The sequence below is a fragment of the Stegostoma tigrinum genome, chromosome 28, assembly GCF_030684315.1.
Source record: "Stegostoma tigrinum isolate sSteTig4 chromosome 28, sSteTig4.hap1, whole genome shotgun sequence".
Taxonomy (NCBI): domain Eukaryota; kingdom Metazoa; phylum Chordata; class Chondrichthyes; order Orectolobiformes; family Stegostomatidae; genus Stegostoma; species Stegostoma tigrinum.
Genome location: NC_081381.1, coordinates 18,784,854 through 18,801,331, shown reverse-complemented (window position 1 = coordinate 18,801,331; position 16,478 = coordinate 18,784,854). Strand labels below are relative to the sequence as shown.

General features: G+C 41.5%; 1 protein-coding gene across 4 annotated transcripts in view; it reads right to left on the bottom strand.

Moving 5' to 3' along the window:
* The window catches only part of ptpn11b (protein tyrosine phosphatase non-receptor type 11b), a 135,485-nt gene that overhangs the window by 86,789 nt on the left and 32,218 nt on the right, over positions 1–16,478 (bottom strand). For 2 of the 4 annotated variants that reach the window (XM_048561859.2, XM_048561858.2), the window contains exons 2-3: positions 4,962–5,109; positions 4,581–4,703 (exon numbers count right to left, since the gene is read on the bottom strand). In XM_048561859.2, the coding sequence (XP_048417816.1) occupies positions 4,581–4,703; positions 4,962–4,984 (146 nt within the window). In that variant the 5' untranslated portion in view covers positions 4,985–5,109. The remainder of the gene's footprint in view (positions 1–4,580; positions 4,704–4,961; positions 5,110–16,478) is intronic. The other 2 variants (XM_048561860.2, XM_059638023.1) reach the window with 1 other exon arrangement.

The window sequence follows — 16,478 nt, the reverse complement described above, 5'->3', positions numbered from 1 at the left end:
GTGGACCGAAGATGGAGAGAAAAGAAGATAGGTGGAGAGAGTATAGGTAGGGAAGGGATAGGTCAGTCCAGCGAAGACTGACAGGTCAATGGAGGTGGGATGAGGTTAGTAGGTAGGAGATGGGGGTGCGGCTTGGGGTGGGATGAAGGGATACGTCAGAGGAAGAACAGGTTAGGGAGGCAGAGACAGGTTGGACTGGTTTTGGGATGCAGTGGGTAGAGGGGAAGAGCTGGGCTGGTTGTGTGGTGCAGTGGGGGGAGGGGACGAACTGGGCTGGTTTAGGGATGCGGTGGGGGAAGGGGAGATTTTGAAGCTGGTGAAGTCCACTTTGATACCATTAGGCTGCAGGGTTCCCAAGCGGAATATGAGTTGCTGTTCCTGCAACCTTCAGGTGGCATCATTGTGGCAGTGCAGGAGGCCCATGATGGACATGTCATCTAAAGAATGGGGGGGGGGGGGGGGGGGGGGGGGAAGAGAGAGATAGAGAGAGAGAGTGGAAATGGTTTGCGACTGGGGAGGCGCAGTTGTTTGTTGCGAACCGAGCGGAGGTGTTCTGCAAAGCGGTCCCCAAGCCTCCGCTTGGTTTCCCCAATGTAGAGAAAGCCACACCGGGTACAGTGGATGCAGTATACCACATTAAGCAGAGGTTCACCTGCACATCTGCCAATGTGGAATGTCATCTTGGGGCCTGGGATGGGGGTGAGGGAGGTGGTGTGGGGGCAAGTGTAGCATTTCCTGCCGTTGCAGGGGAAGGTGCCAGGTGTGGTGGGGTTGGAGAGCAGTGTGGAGTGAACAACGGAGTCACGGAGAGAGTGGTCTCTCCGGAAAGCAGACAGGGGTGGGGATGGAAAAATGTCTTGGGTGGTGGGGTCGGATTGTAGATGGCGGAAGTGTCGGAGAATGATGCGTTGTATCCAGAGGTTGGTGGGGTGGTGTGAGAACACGAGGGGGATGCTCTTTGGGCGGTTGTGGCGGGGGCGAAGTGTGAGGGATGTGTTGCGGGAAACGTGGTCAAGGGCATTCTCAGTGTGGGGGGAAAGTTGCGGTCCTTGAAGAACTTGGACATCTGGGATGTGCGGGAGTGGAATGTCTTATCGTGGGAGCAGATGCGGCGGAGGCGGAGGAATTGGGAATGGAATTTTTGCAGGAGGATGGGTGGGAGGAGGTGTATTCTAGGTAGCTGTGGGAGTCGGTGGGCTTGAAATGGACATCAGTTACAAGCTGGTTGCCTGAAATGGAGACTGAGGGGTCCAGGAAGGTGAGGGATGTGCTGGAGATGGCCCAGGTGAACTGAAGGTTGGGGCGGAAGGTGTTGGTGAAGTGGATGAACTGTTCGAGCTCCTCTGGGGAGCAAGAGGCGGCGCCGATACAGTCAATGTAATGGAGGAAGAGGTGGGGTTTGGGGCCTGTGTAGGTGCGGAAGAGGGACTGTTCCACGTAACTTACAAGGAGGCAGGCATAGCTGAGGCCCATGCGGGTGCCCATGGCCACCCCCTTGGTCTGTAGGAAGTGGGAGGAATCGAAGGAGAAGTTGTTGAGGGCGAGGACGAGTTCGGCTAGGCGGATGAGGGTGTCGGTGAAGGGGGGACTGGTCGGGCCTGCGGGACAGGAAGAGGCGGATGGCCTTGAGGCCATGCCTGCCTCTTTGTAGGTTACGTGGAACAGTCCCTCTTCCGCACCTACACAGGCCCCAAACCCCAACTCTTCCTCCGATACAGTCATCAATGTATCGGCGCCGCCTCTTGCTCCCCAGAGGAGCTCGAACAGTTCATCCACTTCAACACCTTCCACCCCAACGTTCAGTTCACCTGGGCCATCTCCAGCACATCCCTCACCTTCCTCGATCTCTCAGTCTCCATCTCAGGCAACCAGCTTGTAACTGATGTCCATTTCAAGCCCACCGACTCCCACAGCTACCTAGAATACACCTCCTCCCACCCACCCTCCTGCAAAAATTCCATCCCCTATTCCCAATTCCTCCGCCTCCACCGCATCTGCTCCCACGTTAAGACATTCCACTCCCGCACATCCCAGATGTCCAAGTTCTTCAAAGACCGCAACTTGCCCCCCAGTGATCGAGAACGCCCTTGACCGCGTCTCCCGCATTTCCCGCAACACATCCCTCACACCCCGCCCCCCCCGCCACAACCGCCCAAAGAGCATCCCCCTCGTTCTCACACACCACCCCACCAACCTCTGGATACAACGCATCATCCTCCGACACTGCCGCCATTTACAATCCGACCCCACCACCCAAGACATTTTTCCATCCCCTCCCCTGTCTGCTTCCCGGAGAGACCACTCTCTCCGTTACTCCCTTGTTTGCTCCACACTGCCCTCCAACCCCACCACACCCGGCACCTTCCCCTGCAACCGCAGGAAATGCTACACTTGCCCCCACACCTCCTCCCTCACCCCCATCCCAGGCCCCAAGATGACATTCCACATTAAGCAGAGGTTCACCTGCACATCTGCCAATGTGGTATACTGCATCCACTGTACCCAGTGTGGCTTTCTCTACATTGGGGAAACCAAGCAGAGGCTTGGGGACCACTTTGCAGAACACCTCCGCTCGGTTCGCAATAAACAACTGCACCTCCCAGTCGCAAACCATTTCCACTCCCCCTCCCATTCTCTTGATGACATGTCCATCATGGGCCTCCTGCAGTGCCACAATGATGCCACCCGAAGGTTGCAGGAACAGCAACTCATATTCCGCTTGGGAACCCTGCAGCCTAATGGTATCAAAGTGGACTTCACTAGTGTCAAAATCTCCCCTTCCCCCACCGCATCCCTAAACCAGCCCAGTTCGTCCTCTCCCCCCACTGCACCACAACCAGCCCAGCTCTTCCCCTCCACCCACTGCATCCCAAAACCAGTCCAACCTGTCTCTGCCTCCCTAACCTGTTCTTCCTCTCACCCATCCCTTCCTCCCACCCCAAGCCGCACCCCCATCTCCTACCTACTAACCTCATCCCACCTCCTTGACCTGTCTGTCTTCCCTGGACAGACCTATCGCCTCCCTACCTATCTTCTTTTCTCTCCATCTTCAGTCCGCCTCCCCCTCTCTCCCTATTTATTCTAGAACCCTCACCCCATCCCCCTCTCTGATGAAGGGTCTAGGCCCGAAAACGTCAGCTTTTGTGCTCCTGAGATGCTGCTTGGCCTGCTGTGTTCATCCAGCCTCACATTTTATTATCTTGGATTCTCCAGCATCTGCAGTGCCCATTATCTCACATTCCAAACTCTCAACCACTACCATCTGGGAGGAGCAAGGACGGGAGGTACATCACTACGAGATTCTGACTGATCCCCTCCAAGCTACTCACCATGTTGACTTGGAACTTTTATCATTCTTTCACTGTTACTGGCTTAATACCCCTCAACTCCCCACCTAACAGTGCCATGGGTGTTCCTATACCCCAAAGACTACAGCAGTACATGAAGCACCTCACAGACAGTTAGGAATGGGCAATAAATGCTGGCCCAGACACCCCGAAGCACTACTAATGAATCTCTGTACTAAAATCTCAGCTTACCATTGACCAGAAACTGAATTAGCCTAGTCACATAATTACATTGGTGATGGAACAGATCAGAGGTTGGGATTCTGTGGAAAGATCTAGCATATTGACTACCGTCTTCTGTCCATAAAAAGGTTATCCATCATCTCCAAGGCTCAATTCAGAAATGGGGCAGAATACATTTCACTTGACTGAATAAATGCAATGTCAACACAAGAAATGCTCAGCACCATCTACGACAATGCAACCCACTTGATAATCAACCCATCCATAATCAACACACAGTGGCAGCAGTAAATATCATGAACTATAGATCTTGCCAAGGTTCCTAGAATAGCCTCTTCCAAACTACTAACCATCATTGAGATGAAGGGTAGCACTCGCTTGGGAGCACCACCACTTGCAAGTTCCCCTCCAACCTACATACCATCCTGATTTGAAATCACTACGGACATTCCTTGATGGTTGAAGGGTGAAATTCCTGGCACCCCCTTTCTAACAGCAATGTACGTGGACCTGTGCCAGATGGAATGCTATATTTCGAAAGGCAGCTTAAGTACTTTAAACATTACAAAATTATGGCACACATGTTATTTTATTCAGCAGCCTACACAGGTGCCACGCCTGCTTTCCTGCTAAGCCAACCTGCAGCAAGTGCATGCTGGGTCAAAAAACCCATAAAAATACTCAATCTAAAAAGGTTGATTTTATTTCTCTTGATTGAAATAGAGAGGGAATGCACCTATTGACTCTTCATTGATGGTAAGGCAAAGGCAGTCAGTACTCCCAAATGCCACTCCTGTTATCCCTTTCAAGACCTAACCTTTTATTTTCCATCTCTAAAACTGATGAAATTATCCACCTGATATTGCTTCTAATATTGAACAATACACTCTAAAACAAATAGAAGGTACCATACAACAGTACAAATTTACAAATGAGCCTTTTAAATTGAACTGCAAGTTCTTAACCACTTATGTGGTCACCTCTTTTTACATTTGCAAAGATAGCTGTTCTAATTCTATCATTTCATTTACATAGTCAATGATGACTTACCTAACCGATAAAGTGAAATCCCCAGGATTACTTTTGCTGGGTCGAGCTAGGAAATTTCCATGAACACCTCTTGTCAGTAAAAGGCGCTCAGCTTCAATCCCTGTGATATTGGGATGGAACCACCTGTGTAATAATACAACAAAACTTAAATAATATCATATCCACTACATCTATTGATTATTCAATAATTTTGAGTGCTGAAACATTGAAATATCTATTAATTGCAATTTAAGCCAAACACCATTTTTCCTCACCACACAAGCTTGTATTTACATTTCCAGAAAGTCCTTTTGGGACATGCTTTAATACATAGACCTTGCCAAATTCTCTCGCTGATACTTGAATTTTGCTATTATTCTTAAGCGGTTTACTTTCTTTTACCTTTTTGAGTTATGCTGCTTCATTTATGATTTGCCCTTGCCAGGAGAATGGAGTTGGTGAGAAGAGCCACATGACAGGCACAAGCAAAGAAGGATAAGCAAGGTTGAAGAGTCACAGGTACAGTGGCCCTTGGAGTTACGATCAGTTACTGGTTTAAAAAGAGTAAAATACCAGGAATTTTACTAGTGTGAGCATTTTAGAAGCTCTTAAAACTTATAGTTTAAAAAGTAATTTACATTTAAAATGTATACAGAAATACCTAAAAATAACAAATAGGTAGCAATCTATTGGCATATCAAACTTTACACATGATTGTGATGCCTTCTGTTATAATATATAAATAACTTATTCATTTGAGATTACACAGTGGATAAGACGGAGACGAAAAACCCAGGCTAATTAGGGGAAGAAAAGAGGAAACATACTCAGCTCCAAGCTGTCTGGCAATTGAAATTCATCCAAATTATATTCATCTGTATTTACACCACAGTAAAACCTACCTGTTGTAGGAGATGAACCTCTGTCCAGTGCAAAATAAAAAAACTACTTGTTTTTTGAATGGCCATCACAGGCCAACATTTACCACACAAGTCAATAATCTGTATTACAGGTCCACTGTTCTCGACAGTAGTTGCTGTTAGTAACTACTTGTTGTAAGTGGTGTCAATGGTAGTTATCAATTTATAACATAGGCTATTGATTGTTTATTTAGATTTGTAAGATTTAGGACATCATCCATTGATTTAACAAATTTAGAAAAAATAAAGCAGAATACTGTTGATGCTAGAAATCTGAAATCAAAAAAGATAGACTATGTTGGAAATGCATGGCAGGTGAGGCAGCATCTGTTGAGAGCAAGAAGCAAAATTAATATTTTGGGTCAAATATTAGCTAACAAAAAAGCTTGACAAACATTGTCCAATCTGCTCAGCGTTTCTAGCTGACTTTGTTGTCATTATTTATAACTATTCAGTTTACAAGCAAGGATCACTTTCAGAATATATCTATGCTACTACTAGAAGTATTCATCGTTCCTGGCAACAAATTTGTTGACTGTGGGTTTGGATCAACATAAGTCTACATTTAATGACCAACAGGAAATACTTTAAAAAGTAGCCTCATGTAGAAACTGTTTTTTTTAAAAATAGTTATAGTCTTATCAGACCTTGAGCTGCCTTCTCATAAGAAAGTGATGACTGATTGTAATTTAATCTGAAGGTCACCATGCCTCAGGTGAGGAGAGGTTGAAAAGTAGAGTGCTTTATAGTAACCTCATTGGGGGCAGAAATTTAACCCGCACTGTTGGCATCATTCTGAATCACAAACCAGTTGTCCAGCCAACTGAGCTAACTGGCCCCCCAGTAAAAGACTGGTCACCGATATTTCCAGTCAACACGTGCAAACTAAATAACTCAACTTCTAACAAAATCATTTGCAGTGATCACTATTTCATTGAGGTTACTCAATGATTCATAGCCATAAATCTTACTTTGTGATGTGTATTTCTGTTTATAACAAAATTACAGTTTTAAAAAGGGAATACATGATTTTAGTAAGCCAAAAACAAAACTGAGTGATCACATGAAAAACCCTTATCAAACTGTGACCATGTTCCACTTCTTTTTTTATGTCAACCACATTAGAGAGAGTGTTCAGTTTACATACCTCTCCAAGAGGGATGTCTTGAATTTGGGCCTCCTGGCTGGGATATTGCCAATGCACCACAAGGGCCCTCTTCCACAAGTCTTTTGATAAGGTGAGGAGTTTTAAAAAAAACCACCAAATATTTAATATGTAAAACCTGAGGGGGATTACATTTCTTCATGCTTGGAATGAACTGTCAGCTAAACTTAAACATCACACCTTTACATTCACTCTTGCACTGTCTTTGTGGCTAATCATAATTTCCATTCAAAACGCATCTAAATGTTCTATTTCCACAGAAACAAAAATTCACTGATAACCTGCAAATACTTCTGACAGGGAGCCAAAATATTTCCATAGTTCAAAATGAGGCCACTAAAGGAAACTGAGGTATATGCAGTTGCTACACTCAGTTGAGTACATATTTAGTGATGGCGCATTAACAAAACCAAAATCAGAAGCATGTAAACCCCCATGTAAAAACAACCAAAGCCCTTCTTTTTGGTTCCTGGGATTTGCTTATTCTAGAATCTGCTTATACTGGAATCCAATTAAAAAAACTTTCCACATTTGGTCAAAGGAATCAGATAAATTGCTTATGACCTGGCTTCAATCTAACTACAATTTTCATACTCAAGAAAAACTAACTGAAGTAGACATACAAATTAAAAAACAAACTTCATCTGAGGTTTACTGGACAAATAAACAAGGTATCGTGTTGAGCTACAACAAATCATTATTCAGGAAAGAAGTGGACCGATTATCTGCGCATAGTTAGCAATGGATTTCAATGTACTATCTGTGGAAAATTTCCACGTATCCTAGTAGTACATTACCCATCACATTTGATTAAAACAGTGCAGAAAGTCATTTCACTTGCAATTGTTCCACTCTGCCTCCACTGATGCTCATATCATCCTCTGATGTGACAATTTTTAAATGTGTAAAAAAACTCATTAAATTATTGGGATTTCAATAAGTGGATATTTTAATTGAAGTTATTTGCTTTAAAATTTCAATATTTAATATGTAATTAAATTACAATCACTGGAAAAAGAAATTATACAAAAATCATTGTAATGTCATATGATTAATTATTAATACTGAATCACAGATCTGATAATCAATGTTTTGAGCCTTAAAAGTATACTTTGACAATGCTCAGGTGTGTAATTGTGTGGGAACATCGTTTAAAAAAAAACACAAAAACACTGTTAAAGTAACAGGTACATAAAGAGATCTCCAAGGGTTTGATACACATTACTGAACAAAATCATAGCTGTTCCTTTAAGAAGAGTGGCAAGGATAATCCAGCTAATTACCGGCCAGCGAGCCTTACGTCAGTGGTAAGGAAATTATTGGAGAGGATTCTTCAAGACAGGATTTACTCCCACTTGGAAATAAGTACATGTATTAACAAGGGGCAACATGGTTGTGTGAAGGGGAGGTCGTGTCTCACTAACTGGTCGAGTTTTTTTTGAGGAAGTGGCAAAGATGGTCGACAAGGGTTGGGCAGTGGATGACGTCTACATGGACTTCAGTAAGGCCTTCGACAAGGTCCCTCATGACAGGCTGATACAGAAGGTAAAGTCTCACAGGGTCAGAGAGGAGTTGCAAAAGTGGAAAAAAGATGGCTTGGTCATAGAGGGGAGAGGAGTAGCAGTGAAACAGTGTATTTCTGAATGGAGGGCTGTGACTAGTGGCATTTCTTAGGAATCAGTGTTGGGACTGTTGCAATCTGTAATATGTCGGTTAGTAAGTTTGCCGATAACAAAAAGGTTGGCAGAATTGTGGACAGCAACTAAAGACAGTCAATGGATATAGCTGAATATAAATGGGTTGGTGACTTGGGCAAAGAGATGGCAGATGGAGTTTAATCCATAAAAACGTGAGGTAATGCATTTCAGAAGTCTAAACTGGACGGAAAATACAAAAATGGCAGAACCCTTAAGAGTACTGAGAGGCAGAGGGATCTGGTTGTACAGGTACACTGGTCACTGAAAGTGGCAATGCAGGTGGAGAAGGTACTCAAGGCATTTGGCATGTTTTCCTTCATCAGCCAGGACACCGAATTTAAAAATTGGTAAGTAATGTTGCAGCTTTATAGAACCTTCGTTAGGCTGCATTTGGAATATTGTGTTCAATTCTAGTCGCCACTCTAACAAAAGGATGTGGTGGCTTTGGAGAGGATACAGAAAAGATTTACCAGGATGTTGTCTGGTTTGGAGGGCATTAGCTACGAGAAATTTGAGAAACTCTGGTTGTTCTCACTGGAAATGACAGGTTGAGGGATGACCTGATAGAGGTCTATAAGATTATGAAGGGCGTGGACAGTCAGAAGATTGATCCTAGGGTGGAACAGACAGTTGCCAGGGGCAAGGTTTAAAAAGGGTAAATGTAGAAGGCAAGTTTTTTTAGAAAAAAAGAGAGGATAGTGGTTGCCTAGAACTCACTGCTGGGGAAGGTAGTGGGAGCAGTTATGATAGTGACCTTTAGAGGGCGTCTGGACAAATACATGAATTGGATGGGATTAGAGGGATACGGTCCCAGAAGAGTAGGGGGTTTTAGTTGTGACGGGCAGCATCTCAGTGCGTGCTTGGAGGGCCAAAGGGCCTGTTTGTGCTGCAATTTTCTTTGTTCTTTGTATCAAGGCTAACTTGCTTTTATAGTAACGAGCAAGGGCTGTACCCAGGCTTAAAGCCGCTTCCCGCCCCTTCCCCCCCTCCCAAGTCCTGTTCCCTGGGTCTCCTCTACAGCAGCAGTAGATGAGTAATTACTTGTTTGATACTCCTTTCTTTTGAACCAACAGTACCCCAAATCATTACAGCTTTAGACTTTTGTGCATATATGTAGGTCATTATCGTGCAGTTAAAATATAATCGTTAATGCTTATGAGCATGCCGCAAGACTAGACAGAACCACTTTGTTTAAAAAAAAGGGGCAGTGTGCCAGAGCAGTTAATAGAAAACCTTTATTCCACCGCACCCCCCCCCCCCACCCCCACACTGCCTCGAAAAAAACCCTGTATAAACCAGATGGCACCACCGGTCAATGCCAGCAGTCATGCTCAACTTGATTCTCATTCTAACCTTCTTCATTTGATTCCATCAGCATTACCATCTACTGTCATCGCCCACATGTGCTTATCTAGCTTCCCTTAAACACATCTACACTATTCATTTCAACCACTCCCTTTGGTAACTGTTTTACATTTTCACTACTCTGAAAATATTTCTTTTGATTTCTTGGTAATTATCCTACATTTGTGGCATCTAGTTTCTCACTTCCCAGAAGTAGAAACAACTTCATCTGTCTGTATCTGCACTATTGCATACTGCCAAATACTTCTAACATGTTGTCCCATAGTCTTGAAACCTAGCCTGTTCGTCTTTTCTTGATCAACGTGACCTCCGTTCTAGCATTTTTTTGTAGTCTCTCCAGTGCCTGCATATCCTTTCCAGAAGATATATTCACAACTGCATACACTACTCAAAAGAATTAAAAAGTTAGTGAAATAATTGCTCAGCCATGTGAAACAGATGGCAGAACATTTCATACAAAAAAAAAATGGGTTGTGTCTGACTGGACAGGAGAAAAAAGTATGATTTTATTTCTACATCATATTACTTGAGGACGATTTACCATTAAAATTAAATTTTACTAATTTGCAGGTCATTTGGTATCTACACTTTTTCTTTGAACAGCATGTTATACAATGTGTAATGAATTAAAGATGCAACTCTGCAATCCATTGGGTCTTTCACTATGAATGTATTATTTTAAAAAAGCAGCCTTTTAGAAGGCACAGGTCATTTGGTTTATTTGGTACATTCTTGGTCAAAACTAGCAATGCCTGAATATCCAACCACAAAAAAGTCACAAAATTAATTTTATAGCACAGTTTTGTATAATACAGCAAAATATTTTATCTGACGTATGAAGTAACTTCCTATATCACTGTTAATAGGTACTCAATGCCAAAAGAAAGCTGCAATATTTAACTGCTATTAGGGTACTGTTCATTTGCTCCCTGTGGAAAAAAAACTATACAAATATAGTTTCTTTGATCAGTTAGAGGCTAATTACTGTTAGAAGTTGCCCCAAATTGGCATCTGCTTGGCCCCTCCATTCATTTCAGCAGCCTCTAGAAATTATTGCACGGTTAGAAAAGGCTGCTGAAAACCATAGATTTCAGTTGTGCTTTATATCCCATGTGAAAAGGGGTGTGACAGACACTTTCAATATTTCCACATAGATAATTTAAAAAGCCCAAAATGGTTACACTTTCTACTTCAGCTGTTCCCCAAATTTTAAAAATACATTTCAATGCTTCTTTCAGTTATTTTAACAGCATGGCTGCTGCAGTATGAAATACAATTATGCACTTTAGCAGCTATCTCAAAAAATAATTAAATGCAAGAGTTATGTTGCTGAAAAAACAAAAACTTCATCACGTTCAAAATATACAAGCAAAATTTTTAGTTTCCAAATACATTTGACTTATTAGAATGGAATGTCCTTGCATTACTACTGATAAACCATTCCACTGAGCAGATCCAAAATATTCAGATTTGTTTTGCCAAAGAAAAATTGTGATCAGCACAGGCTTGTTGACTGTATTTTGGAAAAACAAACTGGTAAGTCTGTTAATCCATCTATGGACTTCTAGGGTTACATTACAAAACATACTGAAGACAACTGCCATTTTCATCGTAGGGATATCCAACAGTTAAAAGGCACAAAGAAACTTATGCGACCTAAAACACAGATGATTAGTACAGCACAAAAGTCTTCACAAAATCAGTCACACAATGAACACCCTGAAGAAAGAAAATCCCACCTTTACGTAAAAGGTCACACAATCATGTTTCAGAGCATTAGGAGCATTAAACAGGTTCAATTCAGAATAGATCTTGCATTTCAAAGTAGATCACCCTGGGGAGGTGCTATGGGCTAAAATCAGTACAGGAGAACTATTTCACCCTAACACAAAACCTCGTAATCCAGTTTATCTCTCGCTAGTTATCTCAAGCCTGGTGTATAGTCACAATTCAGTGGCTGTAGAAATGCCAGCAAATTTTGTACCTTCTTAGTGCAGAGTCTCTGTTGCAAATACAGGAGATGGCCACATTAGAGTGAAGCAGAACAGCCAAGACATACAATGTCTAACAGTAGACCATTATACTGTAAAAAGTATTGAGACAGAGATTGATACCACACTGTAGGACTTTCTTCCATTTCTTATGGTCTATGCCCAATGAGCCTGTTCCATCATTCCCTGGAATCACAGGCTTTAAACTCTGCTTCACCTTAGACCCCTCAATTCTCCAAGAAACCAATAATCTGTTTATTTCAAATCTCCATTTTAAATATACTCATTACTGCTGCACTGGCACGGATCTTTGCAGCATGTCCCTAATCAGAGCATGCCAACTTGAAAATGTTATATTTGTGCCTACTCCCTGTTCACAGAACAATCATTTATCAATGCTAATAGATCACCCCAACTGTACGAGCCTTTATCTTGTGTATTAAACTTGTGTGGCATCTTGTCAAATGCCTTTTGGAAATTCAAGCATACTATTTCTACTGGCTCCTTCTAAAACAAAAACCCAATTAGTGACATCCTCAAAACAACTAACAAATTAGTTCACAGGATTCTCCTTTTGTAGAACCATGCAGATTCTTTTTATTAAAAATCATTGTGTTTATCAAAGTAACTTATTAAAATTTCCTTCTACATTCCACAAATTCCTTTAAGACTAGTATCAGGCTCACTGACCGATTGTATCAGTGATAATGGGAACTGCAGATGCTGGAGAATCCAAGATAATGAAATGTGAGGCTGGATGAACACAGCAAGCCCAGCAGCATCGCTCCTGAGATGCTGCTGGGCCTGCTGTGTTCATCCAGCCTCACATTTCATTATCACTGACCGATTGTTCTGCTTTTCCCCTCTTGCTCTGCTTGAAAGTAGCATTACATTTGGTAATTTGGAATCTGCAAGGACCATCCTTACGTTTTGTCAGCACTTTCTACTGTTGACATAACCTAGGAAAGGAGTGAGGGCTTGAAAGTAAACTGTCAGGAACAGTATCCAAATGGAGTTTTCAACCTGAGGGAAGACACTAATAACAGGATTACAAGAACGATAAACAGAACAAACGGTATGCTGAAGACAAAATGAAGTGACTCCATAATGGACAGGATCAAGACTCTGTACCCCTGCCACAACCAACAGTGAATAGTAATGGCCAATTTAAAAAAGTAAGCAGGAAGAACTAGCTTCATTAACTGCCTTTCAATTTGCAAGAAACAAAAAAAAAACAAAGCATCTGTTCTTATGGGAGGTAGTCTTCATCTTCATCCAGCTGAAGACGTGCACCAGATCTAGTTGTACCTCTCTCCAGGCTGTGCCGATACAGGTAATTTTTCACTTTGCTATCTAGGCAACAAAAATAATGTCTACAAAATAGAAGGGCAAATATGACATGCAAAATTTGCATCACAGCGTCACTTTGTTTTGTGCAGACTGATAAGTGACGCTGACAATGCATTCAAGTGGCAATTACTTTTAAATCTATGAATCAAGAGGCTGTGGCATTTGGAAAATACTGCCATCTGACCCTGCCAAGACACTTTGCTGTGTCTTCAGTTAAACTTTAGGTGATTATATAGTCGTTCACTGGACCAAATAATGCATCCATCATCTGCTTTGTACTTTTATGGACAGCAGATTGGTTGACGTTCTCCCAGCTGGTACAAGCAGTGAGACCACTTCTTTTAAGCTTTATTTTTCTTATTTTTGGTTTGGAACTGTGAACTGAAGTTGAGAATCGAACTTTGAACAGCAGCTTTTATTTTTTTTTTCAAAAAAAAGGGAGCAAGCAAACTGATGTTTGCTTATAAGAACTGGCCTGGAAAGACAAGTGGTTGTTAAATTATTGTTCTAAAACATTGCAGATGTTCCTACACTAGGACGTGTTATGGTCAATGACTGGCAGCTGGTTGGATGTTGTGTTGGTCAAAGGAAGGCCAATGCTGGCCAAATGTTGAAACAAAGTGAAACCATAGATTTAATCGTTTATTAGGTTTTTGGGCACAAGGCTGTCTTGGAAGCTGCTGGACTGGAGGGCGGTGTTTTTGAGTTTTACTTCTAGTTTTATATCCTGTTAAAGAATTCTTGACTGTTCAGAGAAAAGAATCCCATATTATAAAAAGAATTAAATCAATATTCCTTGAAATCTGCTGGGATCTACTTTCATTGACAAGTGACCTCTGAATTCAATCAGGATATAATCATTTGTCCCCAAAATACAACACATTGTTCAAGGACTCAAAGAGAAGCTCCGATACTCATAGCTCAAAAAAAAGTGTTATCAATCTGGCAAGTAACAACTCTTATTTTTCTTTTTAATTTGTCCCTTCATGTCCGAGAGTGTGGTTATAATCAAGGAAGATCAGGATTAAAAATCAGACATTAAAAAAAAGGAGATTACTTTGTTATTTAGCTTTGCTCTATTGAAGTTACAGTATTGATAAATTTGGTGTCCAAGAGCCGTTATTCTTGAAGTATGGTTAGGAACAATTGGGCAATTGAGACTCATTCAATATTTTAAATTTCATTGTGTTGCAAATCCAGTGTTTAGTAAGTCTGATCTGATCTGGCTTGCTATCCCTGTGTTGTGTAACATAAGGAAGATAAGGCAAAAATCAGGGCTATAGTGGCAGTTCTACATACAACCAGTGCAGTGATTGCCCAAGGGTTGACTTTCAGTCATGGTGCAGCACAACCAGAACTTTATTATTGCCACAGTTTTCCTAGTGTGAGAAAATAAAAGTAATTACTGGGCATGCCCAAGAATCAATGATCTTATTCAAAAATATTAGCATCAGGTTCTGTAGGTGCATTGACAACTGGTCATGACCATAGACCACAACTGTTGGTCACGAATGAATGTGTCAAAAACTTGACTCCATGACTACAGATGTAACTTTAACATGACTGGAGAGGAGATATCTGGAAAATCACACCTGTTGAGGTATGTAACTTTTTTTTAAAAATAAGGGAGAAATGCACAACAGCAATATCCTGTGAGTTCTCACACAGATTGAATATGGTTGGAGAAAAGAAAGCCTGCGTGAGACAGACATTGCATTCTTTAAAGGGGAAAGACCTGAAAAGGGGAAGAAAAAAAGTGAGCTTCAGACCCAGTCTGGTTGTGTAAGTGAGCCGAAATCCTAGCGTGGGTTTATGTGGCGTGAGTGTCGTAGTGTGTTTTTAATGGTTGTTTTCAAAACTAACAGTGCAGGTAAAGAAACAAAGGCAAACTTTCAAATGCTGCCAGCCAACTATTGTCAAAATGAACTAATAGAAAAGAATTTCAAATCAGCCAACAAAGCCAAGAATCTCAAAAATCAACTGTTCAACTAACAGCAACACTATCAACCTAAGGGTATATGCATAAAGATGGGGAGAGAGTTTATCCTTCCTCACCCAGGAGTGTATTATTTGGGGTATCCTGTCCAGAACTGTAATAACTTAGAACTTTGCCCAGGGTTGTAACAACCACCTTTCTTAATCTAAGTTGTCAGACATTCTTTCCTAGATGAGCACAGTTGTCTTAGAGGAAAATGAAACCTTTATGTACCAGTAATAAAGGAATATTTTAAAAATCCTCATTTTTTGTTGCAGCTAAGCTTTTACTAGGAGTAAAAAAGGTACTAGTAACAACAAATTGTTACTATTTAAAGGAATATATTGCTTTTTCCACAACATGCTTTGAACATACACGTTTCACAAATAACAACAAAACATTCCTATTGGATTAAATAAAATTGCAGTCACTCCAATGCAAAATGATCTCACCGTGACAAACAAAGCATTACAAGATTCACTGGTGTTGTGCAATGGGATAACTCTCCTCATGAACGTATGGGTTGGAGAATTGGCACTATAGCAGAATAGACTGTAGTCTTTGAGCAGTGTTTATGTTTAGCCAGGCTTACATAATAAGCCGTTATGTCCACTGCTAAATTCAGTCATCTGTCTGCATCTGGTCCTCACGTCTCAGATTTTTGTGCTGAGCCACAAATCAAACTATTCACACACATACTTCCTCTTTGTCCAACTGTAAATTTCCCTTTGTGCATACATGTAACAGTCAAATTAAGCATGGCAATTAACTTCTATGCTACGTCATAATTATGTAGAATTTCATGCCACCAGTAAGTTTGAAATACCAGCTCTATCATTTGTCAATATTAAGACATGAAAATCAATACCAGTCAAAAACTGGAGGCTCATGAAAATGTTACATTATTTTTGCAGAGATTTCAGATTTGGTACTGTAGTGTAGCGTGTCCATCTCCAACCTATTTTACATTCAGCAATTTCAAGTGTTTTAACTTAAATTTCTTCTTTTTGAAATGGAGCAGAGACTTGTGAATTGGTGTCCTTGTGCCCTCCACTGATACAGTTCAGTGACTAAGTAGCATTTTAAGACACGAGAATTCAGAATGCATTCTGTTTCACACTGCCAACGTCAATTAGGCATATCTTCTCCCCTCGGTTCTATGAATATCAGGGCCAAGGGAAGGGTAAACATCAGAAGGCATAAATTCGATAAAAATATGTAAGGACAGTTCAGTTATCTGTAAGAAAACCAGGGTAGTAATGATAGGGGATTTTAACTTTCCAAACATTGACTGGGGCGGTCATGATGTTAAGGGCTTGGATGGGAAGCAATTTATTAACTGTGTGCAAGAAAAAAAAAACTCTTATTCCATATGTGGATGGACACACTAGAGAATGGGCAATACTTGACCTTCTTTTGGGAAGAAAGGCAAGCAATCATGAGTTTTAAAACAGTT